This window comes from Typopeltis vanoorti, chromosome 21, assembly GCF_054136105.1.
Source record: "Typopeltis vanoorti isolate ZY-2024b chromosome 21, IOZ_Tvanoo_1.0, whole genome shotgun sequence".
Lineage (NCBI taxonomy): Eukaryota > Metazoa > Arthropoda > Arachnida > Uropygi > Thelyphonidae > Typopeltis > Typopeltis vanoorti.
The window spans coordinates 80,665,366-80,679,001 of record NC_143569.1 but is presented as its reverse complement, the minus strand read 5'-3'; the positions used below and the strand labels follow the sequence as shown (position 1 = coordinate 80,679,001).

At 35.8% G+C, this 13,636-nt stretch overlaps 1 protein-coding gene across 1 annotated transcript in view; it reads left to right on the top strand.

The window, feature by feature from the left end:
- Arl6IP1 (ADP-ribosylation factor-like 6 interacting protein 1) overlaps nt 1–13,636 on the top strand; it is a 95,913-nt gene that overhangs the window by 66,251 nt on the left and 16,026 nt on the right. The window contains exon 4 of the mRNA XM_090410873.1: nt 936–1,053. Within this exon, the coding sequence (XP_090266999.1) occupies nt 936–1,053 (118 nt within the window). The remainder of the gene's footprint in view (nt 1–935; nt 1,054–13,636) is intronic.

The following is a 13,636-nucleotide window of genomic DNA, read 5'->3' as shown; positions in this document are numbered from 1 at the left end:
CCATCTACCTGCGACGTTAGTACTAGTACTTAAGTACCACCACCACTGGTAGATGGCTGAAGAAGCATGTCTATTTAATATTTATTTTTATAGGATTTTATGTAAAGTATCACATGCATAGCATTTCTTGTGAATCTAGAAAGCATCTTACAATTCTAAATACCACAGTATAGCTTAGTGGTCTGCGGGCTCATTGAAATTATTTTTTATTTAATCATGTTTTAATGTTAAGTATTTATTTTTTCAAAATGGCTGGCAGACCACAGGTGGCCTGTGGTCCATGCATTGAAGACCCCTTGTTTACAACATAGGTTTCATTTCAGATTAAGCTATATTGTATGTATTTCGTGTATATATATACTTAATTAGACCCTTGGAAGCTACCAGCTGAATTATTTATCTAGTAGCAAAATTAGTCAATCATTCTTTTATCATCATCTTTTGTTTTGTAATTTCCTACGATACAAAAAATGAGTTCCTCAGAATAACAATGACTGTTGTTTTAAAGCATTTCAGAAATATTGCATTTTTTTTTTTGTTAAATGGGATATTATTTGTTAATGAAGTTTAAAGAAATTTGCTGCAAACTATTTCTTTGAATCCTGTGAACTTGCTAATGAAAATTAACTGCTGTCATAAATCATTTCTTGAAATGTATATCCTCAAACATATACATGATACTGTGAGCCTTAAGCAGATTTCATTATTAGTTCCTAATGACAGTTTTTCATTCTGAATTGGTTTATTATTTGTTAGAGTTTTATATTTGGTCAGCCTGTCACTTCAAAGAAATTCTTAATTGGATCTGTTTTAATGACTGTTCCATATTAAACTGGTCCCACAAGCTTGAATGCTAAAAATGCTCCATATTCTTTTTATAGATTCACTTTAAGTAAAAGAGATTAATATATTTGTAATAACTATAATTTCTTTAGGACTGGTACTCAGGAACGTGGTTATGAAGAAATATGCAAAGGTGTTGTCCGTACGTATTTGTATATTCTGTTCACTTGGGATTCCATGAACCATCTGAAAGATACAAAACCAAAAGTGGTGAGCATAGTTATTTTAATATGGCATGAATAGTGTTATTCTATAACTAACTGAATGATCATCTAGTGTACCTTAAAAATATAACTTGCTTTATTACCTTAATTCTAAATTGCCAGAAGTATGACAATTTTTGCAACTCAAAACCACTTAAAATTCAAATCTAGAAAGCATCTAGATTTGAATTTAGTAAAATCATTTTTATTTCAAATCATTTCAGTAAAATCATATCTTTTATTGAGTTAGATGGAAGGGTAACGTTTTTCTCACCAAGCAGTATTCTAGAATAAATGACATATATAAAAATAAATTTTTTATGTTGACTTGTCTGCTATGCAAATTTGAACTGCCTACCACTATTAAATCTGCATGGCTTCCACATTTTGTTTAGAGGAAAACCACACACTGTTTGGACCAAAAATCCCTCCTAAGTAAGAACAGAACATTAAGCTGTTTTGAGTATATTGTGTTTTTGAAACTGATGGGATAAATAAGCAACCAAGAATAAAAATCAGATGTGAAGAGTCTGTGTTGCATGTCACATGATATAAGTATTTGAATAATCAGGAAAAGAAATGAATTCATGTTAGAGGTTTAATGGAATATTAACAGCACTGAGAAAGTATTAAAACTAATTTTAATACTTCCAATATTTCGTCTCCGTCACAGAGACATCTTCGGGGATTACAAAAACTTTTTGTAACAACACACAAATACAATACAAAGTGAAACTGAAGTCCTATCTAGATGGTGCACCCTCTATGGGCATTTGCAGGTGGCCTCAGATATAAAGAAGGATCTCTGAAAATTAAAGTTTTCCAAATTTTGGGAAGTTTAATGCAACTATATTTGTTGCATTTCAGAAGCTTCCTCTCAAAAAGAATTCCAGAAAATAAAAAATAAGCACATCAAAAAGTTCAATAACCTTTGCAAATCTAAACCGCTTCCTGGAGTTCAACCGTTCCATACAGTAGTCAACCTATCTTCTAAAAGACTTAGCTAAGATACCATTAGTGCTCTAAGCCTCAAACAATTTTGCCATCGCGCCTATTGAAGTTCTGGTATTTGATATTATGTACAACATCGAATGCAGAATTTGTCACTTAGCTCCAGAAACAGCCAATAACATCAGACTAACTTACATTCTCTCCCGTTCTTCACCTCCTAAAGTTAATTTATCTTCCAGTCAACTCTCTGCCCTCAAAAAATTACGGAAAGAAAAAAGTATTGTCATCACCAGAGCTGATAAGGGTAATGCCACTGTTGTTCTCAATGCCTCAGAATATAATCGGAAAATTGATATTATTCTCCGTGATCGCACTACCTATATGCCACTGGAACACAATCCCACAAAAACTCAAGTTAAAAAAATTAAAAAACCTACTTAAAAATGTTTCTTCCTGGCCTCCTGACATTACAAAAAAACTCAAACCATTCTGTTCTTGCCCTTCCTCCCCCCCCCTGGATATGTGGTTTACCCAAAATCCACAAACCTAATTCTCCCCTAAGATCTTTAGTAGATGCCACGAATGCACCTTGCTACAAATTATCAAAGAAGCTAGCTAACTCTTTGACCCCTTCCCCATCACTGGTCTTACCTCATCTTATGTAAAAAAACTCCACCCATTTTAAAAACTTAATCGAAAATCTTACTTTAAATAATACAGATATATTGGTCACTTTGACATCATCTCTTTGTTTACAAATATTCCCCTAATTGACACCTTAACACTCTTAAAAGTGTTAAGGTGTCAATTAGGGGATTTTTTGTAATACGGGAATACGTTTTTCCTTCTGATATCTTAGACTCTTTTCCTTTGCCATCAACTCTGGTTATTTCTCGTGGAAGAACAAAATCTATTGACAGATAGAGGGAACTGCCATGGGTTCTCCCTTCTCACCACCTCTTGCCAATTATTACATGGAAAATTTTGAAAAATGAGCCATTGACTCTTCCCCTCTAAAAACTTCTATCTGGCTAAGATATGTAGATGATGTGTTCTCTATTTGGCCTCATGGCCCAGACACATTAGATTCCTTCCTCAGTCACCTCAATAGTGTACATCCAAGAATCCAGTTTACGATGGAAAAGGAAAATAACAATAGTTTACCCTTCCTAGACACCTTAGTAACACGCCTTCCTAATGGTAACCTTTCTTTCTCTGTATATAGAAAACCTACTCATACAGGCAGATACATTCAAACTCTCCCACCACCACCCCTCCCAGCAATATGGCATTATTAAAACTCTGACCAATAGGGCCCACAATCTTTGTTCCAGTAAAACTGAGCTTTCAACCGAACTCAAACACATACACAACACCTTCCTTACCAATGGCTATAATGACTACAGAATTAAAAAAATAATTAAGTCCTTCCCCATTCCCCGACCATCTCTTCAGAAGGACTTCAGAAATGCCATCACCATTCCTTACATCCGTGGTACTTCAGAAAAAATAGCCAGATCATTAAAAAAGTACAACCTCCATACACAGGGCCGGCTGGTGGCATGTTCGAAGTGTGCAATATACACAGACACCGCAGAAGAAAAGGCGCTTAAAAGATGTCAAAAAATATGAGATAAGAGTTTAAACGAACAATGAATGGTACAGAATGGTACATATAATTATGAATGTACGTCGTTTTCCATTCGGGCCCCTTCAGATCTTCCCAGAAATGAACAAATAAATTCTGAAATTGTATCCGGGAGACCCGATTATATCACTGTGATTTTTTATTAAAATTTATGAAAATATACCTAAAATAGTTCTTTTTTATTTTTTGATGTATCATAAATCAACTTATGATTAATTGTTGAGTTCCATGTAAAAAAACATTTGTATAAGCAGGTCTAATCCGTAGGTAACATTATACTGTAAAGCGGTTTTCATTTGTTTTTCATTTCCTGTTCTTTTTATTCACACTTTATTCAAAAAAAACTTTTTTGGAAAGGTGCCAAACATTAATCGTGCACACAAGAAAAAGACTAGGCGCCGCCGCTGTCCATACAGCTTTTAAGCTCCACCATAAACTTCCCACCCTTATCTGCTCCACTAAAGACCAGCTCCCTTCTCTTTCAGTGCCTTGTCTATATATAGAATACCTTATTCCTGTAAACTTGCCTACTCTGGACAAACAGGCAGGTCAGCATCCATCGGGTTAGAAGAACGCAGTTCTTACATCTGCAAACATGATTATGGTCAGTCTGGCCTTGCAGACTATGTTTTGGATACATTCCACAGGATCTCCTGGAAAAAAACTACCATGCTCCACCATACTAAATTCAAAAAAGAAAGACTATTCTTTGAATCTGCATCTGCACTCAGGAATAAACCTAATTTAAACAAATACGGTTGCATTAAACTTTCCAAAATTTGGGAAACTTTAATTATCAGAGATCCTTCTTTACATCCCAGGCCACCTATAGAGGGCGCACCACCTAGATAGGACTTTAGTTTCACTTTGTATTGTATTTGTGTGTGTGTTGTTACAAAAAGTTTTTGTAATCCCTGAAGATGTCTCTCTGACAGAGACGAAATATTGGAAGTATTAAAATTAGTTTTAATCCTTTCTCAGTGCTGTTTTCCATTAAACCTCTAACAACAATTCTTCAGCGCTTAAGCCTCATCACATAAAAGAAATGAATCTTTAGATAGGAAGGGTGGGGGAGAATAAAACAGGAAGAAATCTACCTGGCTTTTATGCAGTGTGAGAGCTGTTTTACAGTAAAAATGTTTTGGTGACTGTTTTTCAGAAACAAAAGGTTAACTTATCAAAAAAAAGAAAAAAAATGCTTTCTATTTGTCAATATATTTTGTCTTTTTTCTGAATTAAAAAAGGAAAATATAGTTCATGTATTTTCATACATTTTTAGATGCATGAAAATGCATGGCAAAATGCATAAGCATCTTATTAGATTTTTTTGGTTTATTCATCCATCCATCCACACACAAATTACTCTTTTATCAGCTGAACAGATTTTATTAGAATTTAGTATTTGGAATACTTAGAAACATCATCAGTCGGTCACTCAAAATTTTAGTTTCACTCAGACTGCTTCCAAGGGCAAAATTAGGCAACACATTTCCAGTGCCAAAGTAGTAACACCACTCTAGCTAGAAGAAATTTAATTAATTTGGTATTTATATGTATGTACTCTGAAATGTGTCCTCAATTCTATTTTATCATCATCAAATTCCTGCCATGTACCCTCAAGGGGTGTACAGCATATGATAGTACTACATGAAAAATTTACATCATTACTAACTACCTGTCTACAATTTTCCTCCAAATCAGTCTGTTACTTGCCAAGACTCCAACATTATCAGATCTAATATTTCTATCGTCTAAGGCACTTTGTACCATATCAATCCACCTATATCTTGGTCTTCCTCTGGGTCATTTTTTTCTGCTGACCTGTCAGAGAATACTTGTTTTGCTAATCTTTCCTCTCCCATTCTGTTTAAGTGACCATACCACCTGAGATTAGCTCTGCTAATGCATTCTTGGATGCTGACAATGTCAAGTTCTTTCCTAATATCATCATCATCATCAAATTCCTGCCATGTACCCTCAAGGGGTGTACAGGATATGATAGTACTACATGAAAAAAATTACATCATTATTAATTTCCTATCTACAATTTTCCTCCAAATCAGTCTGTTACTTGTCAACACTCCAATATTATCAGCTCTTATATTTCTATCGTCTAAAGCACTTTGTACCGTATCAATCCACCTATATCTTGGTCTTCCTCTGGGTCGTTTTCCTGCCAACCTGGCAGAGAACACTTGTTTTGCTAATCTTTCCTCGCCCATTCTGTTTAAGTGACCATGCCACCTGAGATTAGCTATGCTAATGCATTCCTGGATGCTGACAATGTCAAGTTCTTTCCTAATATCCTCGTTTTTAATATGATACTGCCATTGATGCCATCTGTTCACGCCTATAATCTTTCTCAGGACTCTCATATCTGAAGTCTCTAGTCTTTGGTCAAGTGTTTTACTTCTGACCCAGCTCTCAGATCAATAAGTTAAAACTGGTTTGAACACTGTCTTGTATACAGCTAATTTAGTGTTGCGACTAATTTCTCTTATTCCATATGAATTTATTCAATTGACTTCCCACCATACCAGCTTTACTGATTCTGTTGTCTATTTCTATATTTAATTTGCCATCTTCAGTAAAAATCGTGCCTAAATAGCTGAAATGTTTTACTTGTTCCACAGGTTCTCCATTCACAACACAGTTGACATTTTCAATGATTCTGCCTATTTTCTTTGTCTTTTTATTGCTGACCTTCATACCATATCTATTACAAGAGCTATTCAATTTAGTCAGAGAATCTTGCAGACTTGTAGTGTATTTATTTAGAAGTATAACATCATCCGCATAAAGCAAAGAGCTGACATTAACATCTCCAATTTCGATATCATGTTTAATAACACTTTCCTTCATAATGCGATCCATATAGATAATGAATAACAGAGGGGATAATGTACATCCTTGTCTCACACCAGATTTAACATTAAACCATCATCCTGTACTTCCTTCAATTCTAACTGCTGACTTACACCTCAAATAAAGACTAAGTATTGCTTGATATAATGTCCCATTGACACCATATAACTGCAGCGTATTGAATAGCTTCTCTCTTGGCACCTTGTCATATGCCTTTTCCAGATCGACAAAACTTAAATACAGATCTTTGTTATATTCCCATGCTTTCTCGACTATTTGTCGTAAAGTGAAGATCTGATCCTGACAGCCTCTATTTGGCCTGAATCCAGCTTGTTCTTCACCAAGCTTTTCTTCCACAATTCTTCTCAACTGTTTCTCAAGTATACTTGCATAGATCTTGCCAGGAACACTCAGTGGGGAAATACCTCTGTAATTCTCACATGCAGTTTTATTTCCCTTTTTATATACGGGTACTATGAGAGCTCTACTCCAATCATCGGGAATTCGTCCCTCTGTCCAGGCTTTCTGAACTATGCAGTGCAGCCACTGTAAGACTCTTGTACCACCATACTTCAGCATTTCTGGTCGAATATCATGTACTCCTGCTGCCTTTCCACATTTCAAGCCTTTGATGGCTTTTTCTACTTCAAGTATGGATATGTATTCCTGACTGCATGCCTGGTCAGTGTTTTTTACCACTGTGCTGTCATCACTGCTTGTTTCATTTAGCAGTTTTTCAAAGTAATTACTCCATACTTCAAGGATATCTTTTTCTCCCGTTTTCATGTCACCTTTATCATCTCTAATTCCTTTTATAGCACTCTTTCCTGCATTCTTAAGCTTCTTCAACAACCTTCAGAATATTTTGCCACCTTCTTGATATTTATTTTCTATATTCTTGCCAAAGTCCTCCCATGACTTTTGTTTAGCTAGTTTTACACAGTGTTTAGCATTCTTGCATTTGTCTCTATATTCTCTAACAGCACAAGCTGACTTATTTGCCAGGAACTTTTGGTATGCTTTCTTCTTTTCCTTCACTGCCTCTTTAACCTCCTGTGTCCACCAGGGAGTTCTGAGTTTTTTATCCTTACAAAAAACCTCACCACATGCCTCTCTGGCAGAATCAATCAATGTTATTCTTCAGAGTTTGCCAATGAATCTCCAAGGTTTGATTCCTGTTCTCAAACTCTTTCATTTTTCCTTCAATAATCTTTGTATATTTTAGTCCACAGCTCACATCTGAGACCTGCTCAACTTTTATTCGCTTTAAAACTTTCTTACATGTTATTCTTTTCAATATGAAATTCAATTTTATCCTGCTCAAGACTAAATAGTGATCACTTCCAATTTCAAATCCTCTGTACACTCTGGTGTCCTGCACCAGGAAGAAAACATCACTATCAACAATAACATAGTCAATGAGACTTTTCTTATTCCTAGCCTCTTCTCTCCATGTGAATTTGTGCACATTTTTATGTTGGAACATGGTGTTAGTAATAACAAGTCCATGTCCTGAGCAGAAATCTAACAGATATTTGCCATTATTATTAGCTTTGCTCTTTTCTCCAAATTTTCCCAAAATATTTTTGTATGTCTCACAATCATTTCCTACTCTGCTATTTAGATCCCCAACAAGGACCAACTTTTCCTTTTTCATTGTGTCAGTTGCTTTTTCTAAAGCCTCAAAAAATTCCTCCACTTCTACCTTAGTAGAACCTTCTGTGGGACCATAGGCACAAATAAGTCTCATTGTCCAGTTCCCCATTCTCATATTTGCCCACATTACTCTACTTGAGACTGACTGCCATTCAAGAAGATTAGCCTCGTATTTTGTGTTGAATACTATGGCTACTCCTTCTTTTCCTTGATTGTCATTGCCTGAATATAACATTTTGTATTTATTGCTCAGAAAGATCTCACCAGTTTTGGACTTTTTTGTTTCAGTCACCCCTATTATGTCGATCTGGTACTTATCTAATTCCTCAGCTAGCTCTATTTCTTTGCCATTCAGGCTTCTTACGTTGATAGTACCGATCTTTAACTCTGGTGATGTTGAGTTGGGGTTTATTTTCAGATTTGTTCCAGTAGCTGGCTTTTCGCTGTTCTCCCTGGTTCCCTGGCGAAAACAACGGGGGCCTTGTTTAACCGGGCGACGCCCCAGCCGGCATGAAATTTTGTCATGTTGTACCATCATTCTATATTTTGGTTTAACCAATAAGAATACAATTTGGTCGGCTAAATCCCAAATTGCCAGCCCATCCTCGTCCATTCACTATCCAAGTAGATACCCAACAGGGTGCACCACGAGAAGGTGAGGATTGGACATTAGGTCAGAAGCCCTGATCGGTTCTCCGCATTCCTTTAAAGGCTATGTGGAGGTCTCCTCTCAGTTATACAGCTTTGACCCTTAAGCACCCCTTCCTAATATCATCGTATTTAATATGATATTGCCATTGATGCTGTCTGTTGATGCCTCTAATCTTTCTCAGGACTCTCATATCTGCGGTCTTTAGTTTGGTCAAGTGTTTTACTTCTGACCAAGCTCTCAGATCCATAAGTTAAAACTGATTTAAACACTGTCTTGTATACAGCTAATTTAATGTTCTGACTTATTTCTCTCTTATTCCACTGTCTTTGTCTTTTTATTGCTGACCTTCATACCATATCTGTTACAACAGTTATTCAATTTAGTCAGGGAATCTTGCAGACTTGTAGCAGATTTATTTAGAAGTATAACATCATCCGCATAAAGCAAACAGCTGATATTAACATCTGCAATTTTGATATCAGGTTTAATACCACTTTCCTCATAATGTGATCCATATAGATAATGAATAACAGGGGGGATAATGTACATCCTTGTCTGACACCAGATTTAACATTGAACCATCTTCCTATGCTTCTTTCAATTCTAACTGCTGACTTACAACTCAAATAAAGACTAAGTATTGCTTGATATAATGCCCCATTGACACCATATGACAGTAGCGTTTTGAATAGCTTCTCTCTCTTGGCATCTTCTCGTATGCCTTTTCCAGATCGACAAAACTTAAATACAGATCTTTGTTATATTCCCATGCTTTCTCTACTATTTGTCGTAAAGAAGATCTGATCTTGACAGCCTCTCTTTGGCCCGAATCCAACACTCAGTATGGAAATACCTCTGTAATTCTCACATTCTGTTTTATTTCCCTTTTTATATATGGGTACTATGAGAGCTCTGCTCCAATCATCAGGAATTCGTCCCTCTGTCCAGGCCTTCTGAACTATGCAGTGCAGCCACTGTAAGACTTATATTACCATACTTCAGCATTTCTGGTCGAATATCATCTGCTCCTGCTGCCTTTCCATATTTCAAGCCTTTGATGGCTTTTTCTACTTCAAGTATGGATATGTATTCCTGACTATGCCTGTTGAGTGTTTTTTACCACTGTGCTCTCACTGCTTGTTTCATTTTGCAATTTTTCGAAGTAATTACTCAATACTTCAAGGATATCTTTTTCTCCTGTTTTCATGTCACATTTATCATCTCTAACTCCTTTTACAGCACTCTTTCCTCCATTTCTAAACTTCTTCAACAACCTCTAGAATATTTTGCCACCTTCTTGATTTTTATTTTCTATGTTCTTGCCAAAGTCCTCCCATGACTTTTGTTTAGCTAGTTTTACACAGTGTTTAGCATTCTTGCATTTGTCTCTATATTCTCTAAGAGCACAAGCTTACTTATTTGCCAGGAACTTTTGAAATGCTTTCTTCTTTTCCTTCACTACCTCTTTAACTTCCTGTGTCCACCATGGAGTTCTCATTTTTCTATCCTTGCAGACAACCTCACCACATGGCTCTCTGGCTGAATCAATCGAGCTTTTCTTGAAGGCTTGCCACTGAATCTCCAAGGTTTGGTTCCTGTTCTCAAACTCTTTCATTTTTTCTTCAATAATCTTTGTGTATTTTAGTCTATAGTTCAGATCTGAGAGCTGCTCAACTTTTATTCGCTTTAAAACTTTCTTACATGTTATTCTTTTCAATACGAAATTCAATTTTATCCTGCTCAAAACTAATTAGTGATCGCTTTTAATTTCAAATCCTGTGTACACTCTGGTGTCTTGCACCAGAGAGAAAACATCACTATCAACAATAACATAGTCAATGAGACTTTTCTTATTCCTTGCCTCTTCTCTCCATATGAATTTGTGCACATTTTTATGTTGGAACACGGTGTTAGTAATAACCAGTTCATGTCCTGAGCAGAAATCCAACAGTTATTTGCCATTATTATTAGCTTTGCTCTTTTCTCCAAATTTTCCCAAAATATTTTTGTATGTCTCACAATCATTTCCTACTCTGCTATTTACATTCCTAACAAGGACTTTTCTTTTTTCATTGTGTCAGTTGCTTTCTCTAAAGTCCCAAAAAATTCCTCCACTTCTACCTTAGTAGAATCTTCTGTGGGATCATAGGCACAAATATAGGTCATTGTCCAGTTCCCCATTCTCATATTTGCCCACATTATTTGAAACTGCTTGCCATTCAAAAAAGATTTGCCTCGTATTTAGTGTTGTATTCTATGGCTACTCCTTTTCCTTGATTGTCATTGCCTGAATATAACATTATATTTATTGCTCAGAAAGATCTCACCAGTTTTTGTTTCAGTCACCCCTATTATGTCGATCTGGTACTTATCTAATTCCTCAGCTAGCACCATTTCTTTGCCATTCAAGATTCTTATGTTGATAGTACCGATCTTTAACTCTGGCGATATTGAGTTGGGGTGTGTTTTCAGATTTGTTCCAGTAGCTGACTTTTCACTGTTCTCCTAGGTTCCATGACAAAAACAACAGGGGGCCTTGTTTAACCAAGCGATGCCCCAGCTGGCATGAAATTTTTTTGTTATACCATCATTTTGTATTTTGATTTAAACCAATAAGAATGCAATTTGGTTGGCTAAATCCCAAATTGCCAGCCCATCCTCGTTCGTTCAGTATCCAGGTAGATAACCAACAGGGTGCACCACGAGAAGGTTAGGATTGGACATTAGATCAGATTCCCTGGTCGGTTCTCTGCATTCCTTTCAAGGCTATGTGGAGGTCTCATCTCAGTTACACAGCTTTGATCCTTAAGCACCCCATTCTAATTACAATCCAATTGATCTAATTGGTAATATTTTTCTAAACAGAATTCTACTCTTGCTCTTGCAGGCTTTATTAGGCTCACTGGCCTGACATGGCTTTGCCAAGTCTACAGTGCATAAACCAGAAAGCTTTTGGTTCACTTGCTGTGATCAGGATCTTATAATCAATGAATGAATGCTATTATGAAACATGTCTCTATGGGTAGTTTTTAATATAAAGAGAGTTTGGCTAAGTTTGAGAAATGAAAGTAAAGGAGATATTAATTCTTCACTGTCCAAAGACAATGATGATAATAATAATAATCAAATTACATGTATACACTCACAGATTGTCTGAAATAACCTGCTAGTAGCTAATGTGAAAGACATTCATATAGCTTTGGTTGCATGTGTAAGAGAGAGAAAGAAAAAAATAAATGAACCAATGCCTTTTATTCTCCCTCCTATAGAGGAGTAGGTGAGGCCGTTTCAGCCCTATCTAACTTTCAGAGACTGAGGGGGCAGTTCAATCTCCAATTGTAGCCAAGCAGACATAGCTGACCCAAGATAATCACTAATTATACATGGCATCTGGTGAAGAGAGTTGGCTGACAAGTCCTACCATATTGTGATTATTAATCCTAACACTGCTTACTTTCTGAAAATAGTATGGATTCTATGGTCGATTTTCTTGAGTTTGTGTGGCAAAAAACCTGAGTTTCTGGGAGAGAAAAAAAAACACTTGTCTGTGCCAGAGATCGACAAACTCAGCAACCAGTCTAAAAAATGCTTTGTAAAAGTTTCTTTTGGTTAGCAACTAGAATTGAACTTACGATGCTCTTTCTTTGGGCAATCTAGTACTGTGGGCAGTACAGGCACCTATTATGTAAGAGACTAGCCAGCTTTGTGATCAACTATCAAAAGGTGTCGATTGGCTGAGTGGTTAGCATATCTGTCCTCCACCCAACAAGGTGTAGGTTTGAATCCTGACATGGGCATGAATGTTTGTGATTTGTCTTGGATTAGGAATAAAATAAATTAATAAAAATAGAAAAGAAAAAAATCTCTAACCTGCCCATGGTACTAATGTATATAGGTTTAGAACCTTTGTGGTAAGAGTCACATAAAGAAAAAAAAATAATAATAATAAAAATTTTAATAATATGGATTTTAAGCAGGAGCATAATATAGTGATTTGTTTAATATCTGATGTCAAGAACATACAGTGGTACATAAATGTGGGGAGCATGAATATTTGTTATGAATGCTTTTAAATGTTTTGACATTAAATGTCAAAGTTTTCTGTTGTGTCTTAATTTTTAGTTTCTGGCTTCGTTTTCAGAATTCATTATTTTTAAATGTCAATCCCACTTATAAAAGATTATAACTGCTTATCGTACAGTTTAGTTCTGTGTGTGGGCTATGGATTAAATGATTCAGCAACCCTGTTAGATTATTTAATCTGTTAAATCAAACTTTTAAAAGTTTGAAGCAGGAAGTTGTTCCTTGTTCTCAAAGTGCTTTCACACCTCCACTAAGAAAGTTGGTGGTCTCATACTTGATAACAAATATTGTACATCTGGATTTTGGTTTATTGATGTGTACAAATTTAACAACTTCCTGCTATGGTGCAGGCAAATTTTTCAAATGGAAAATTGGACAATGATACTATCATCTGTGATCAGACAATTGTTCAGGAAAGGAAGAAAAAAAAAATTGTTTTTTCTTTGCGTCATTTGAGAAGGCAGCTAATATAAAAGAAAAACTAGTTCTTGTTAGAGACAAGCAGCAGAGTACGAAATCACTCCTGGATAGCACAGAAGTGCTTTGTAAAAAATTTAGAAAAAGGCAGTGCTAATAATAATAATAATGGCAAGTACCTGCTAGGTATTTGTTCAAGATATGATGTGGCATGGTATTAATAATTTCTTGCCCAACATAAAAATGAGCATAAATTCACATTAAATGAGCATAAAAGTCTCAACAATGTATTGATAGTGATGTCTTCATCTTCTACAG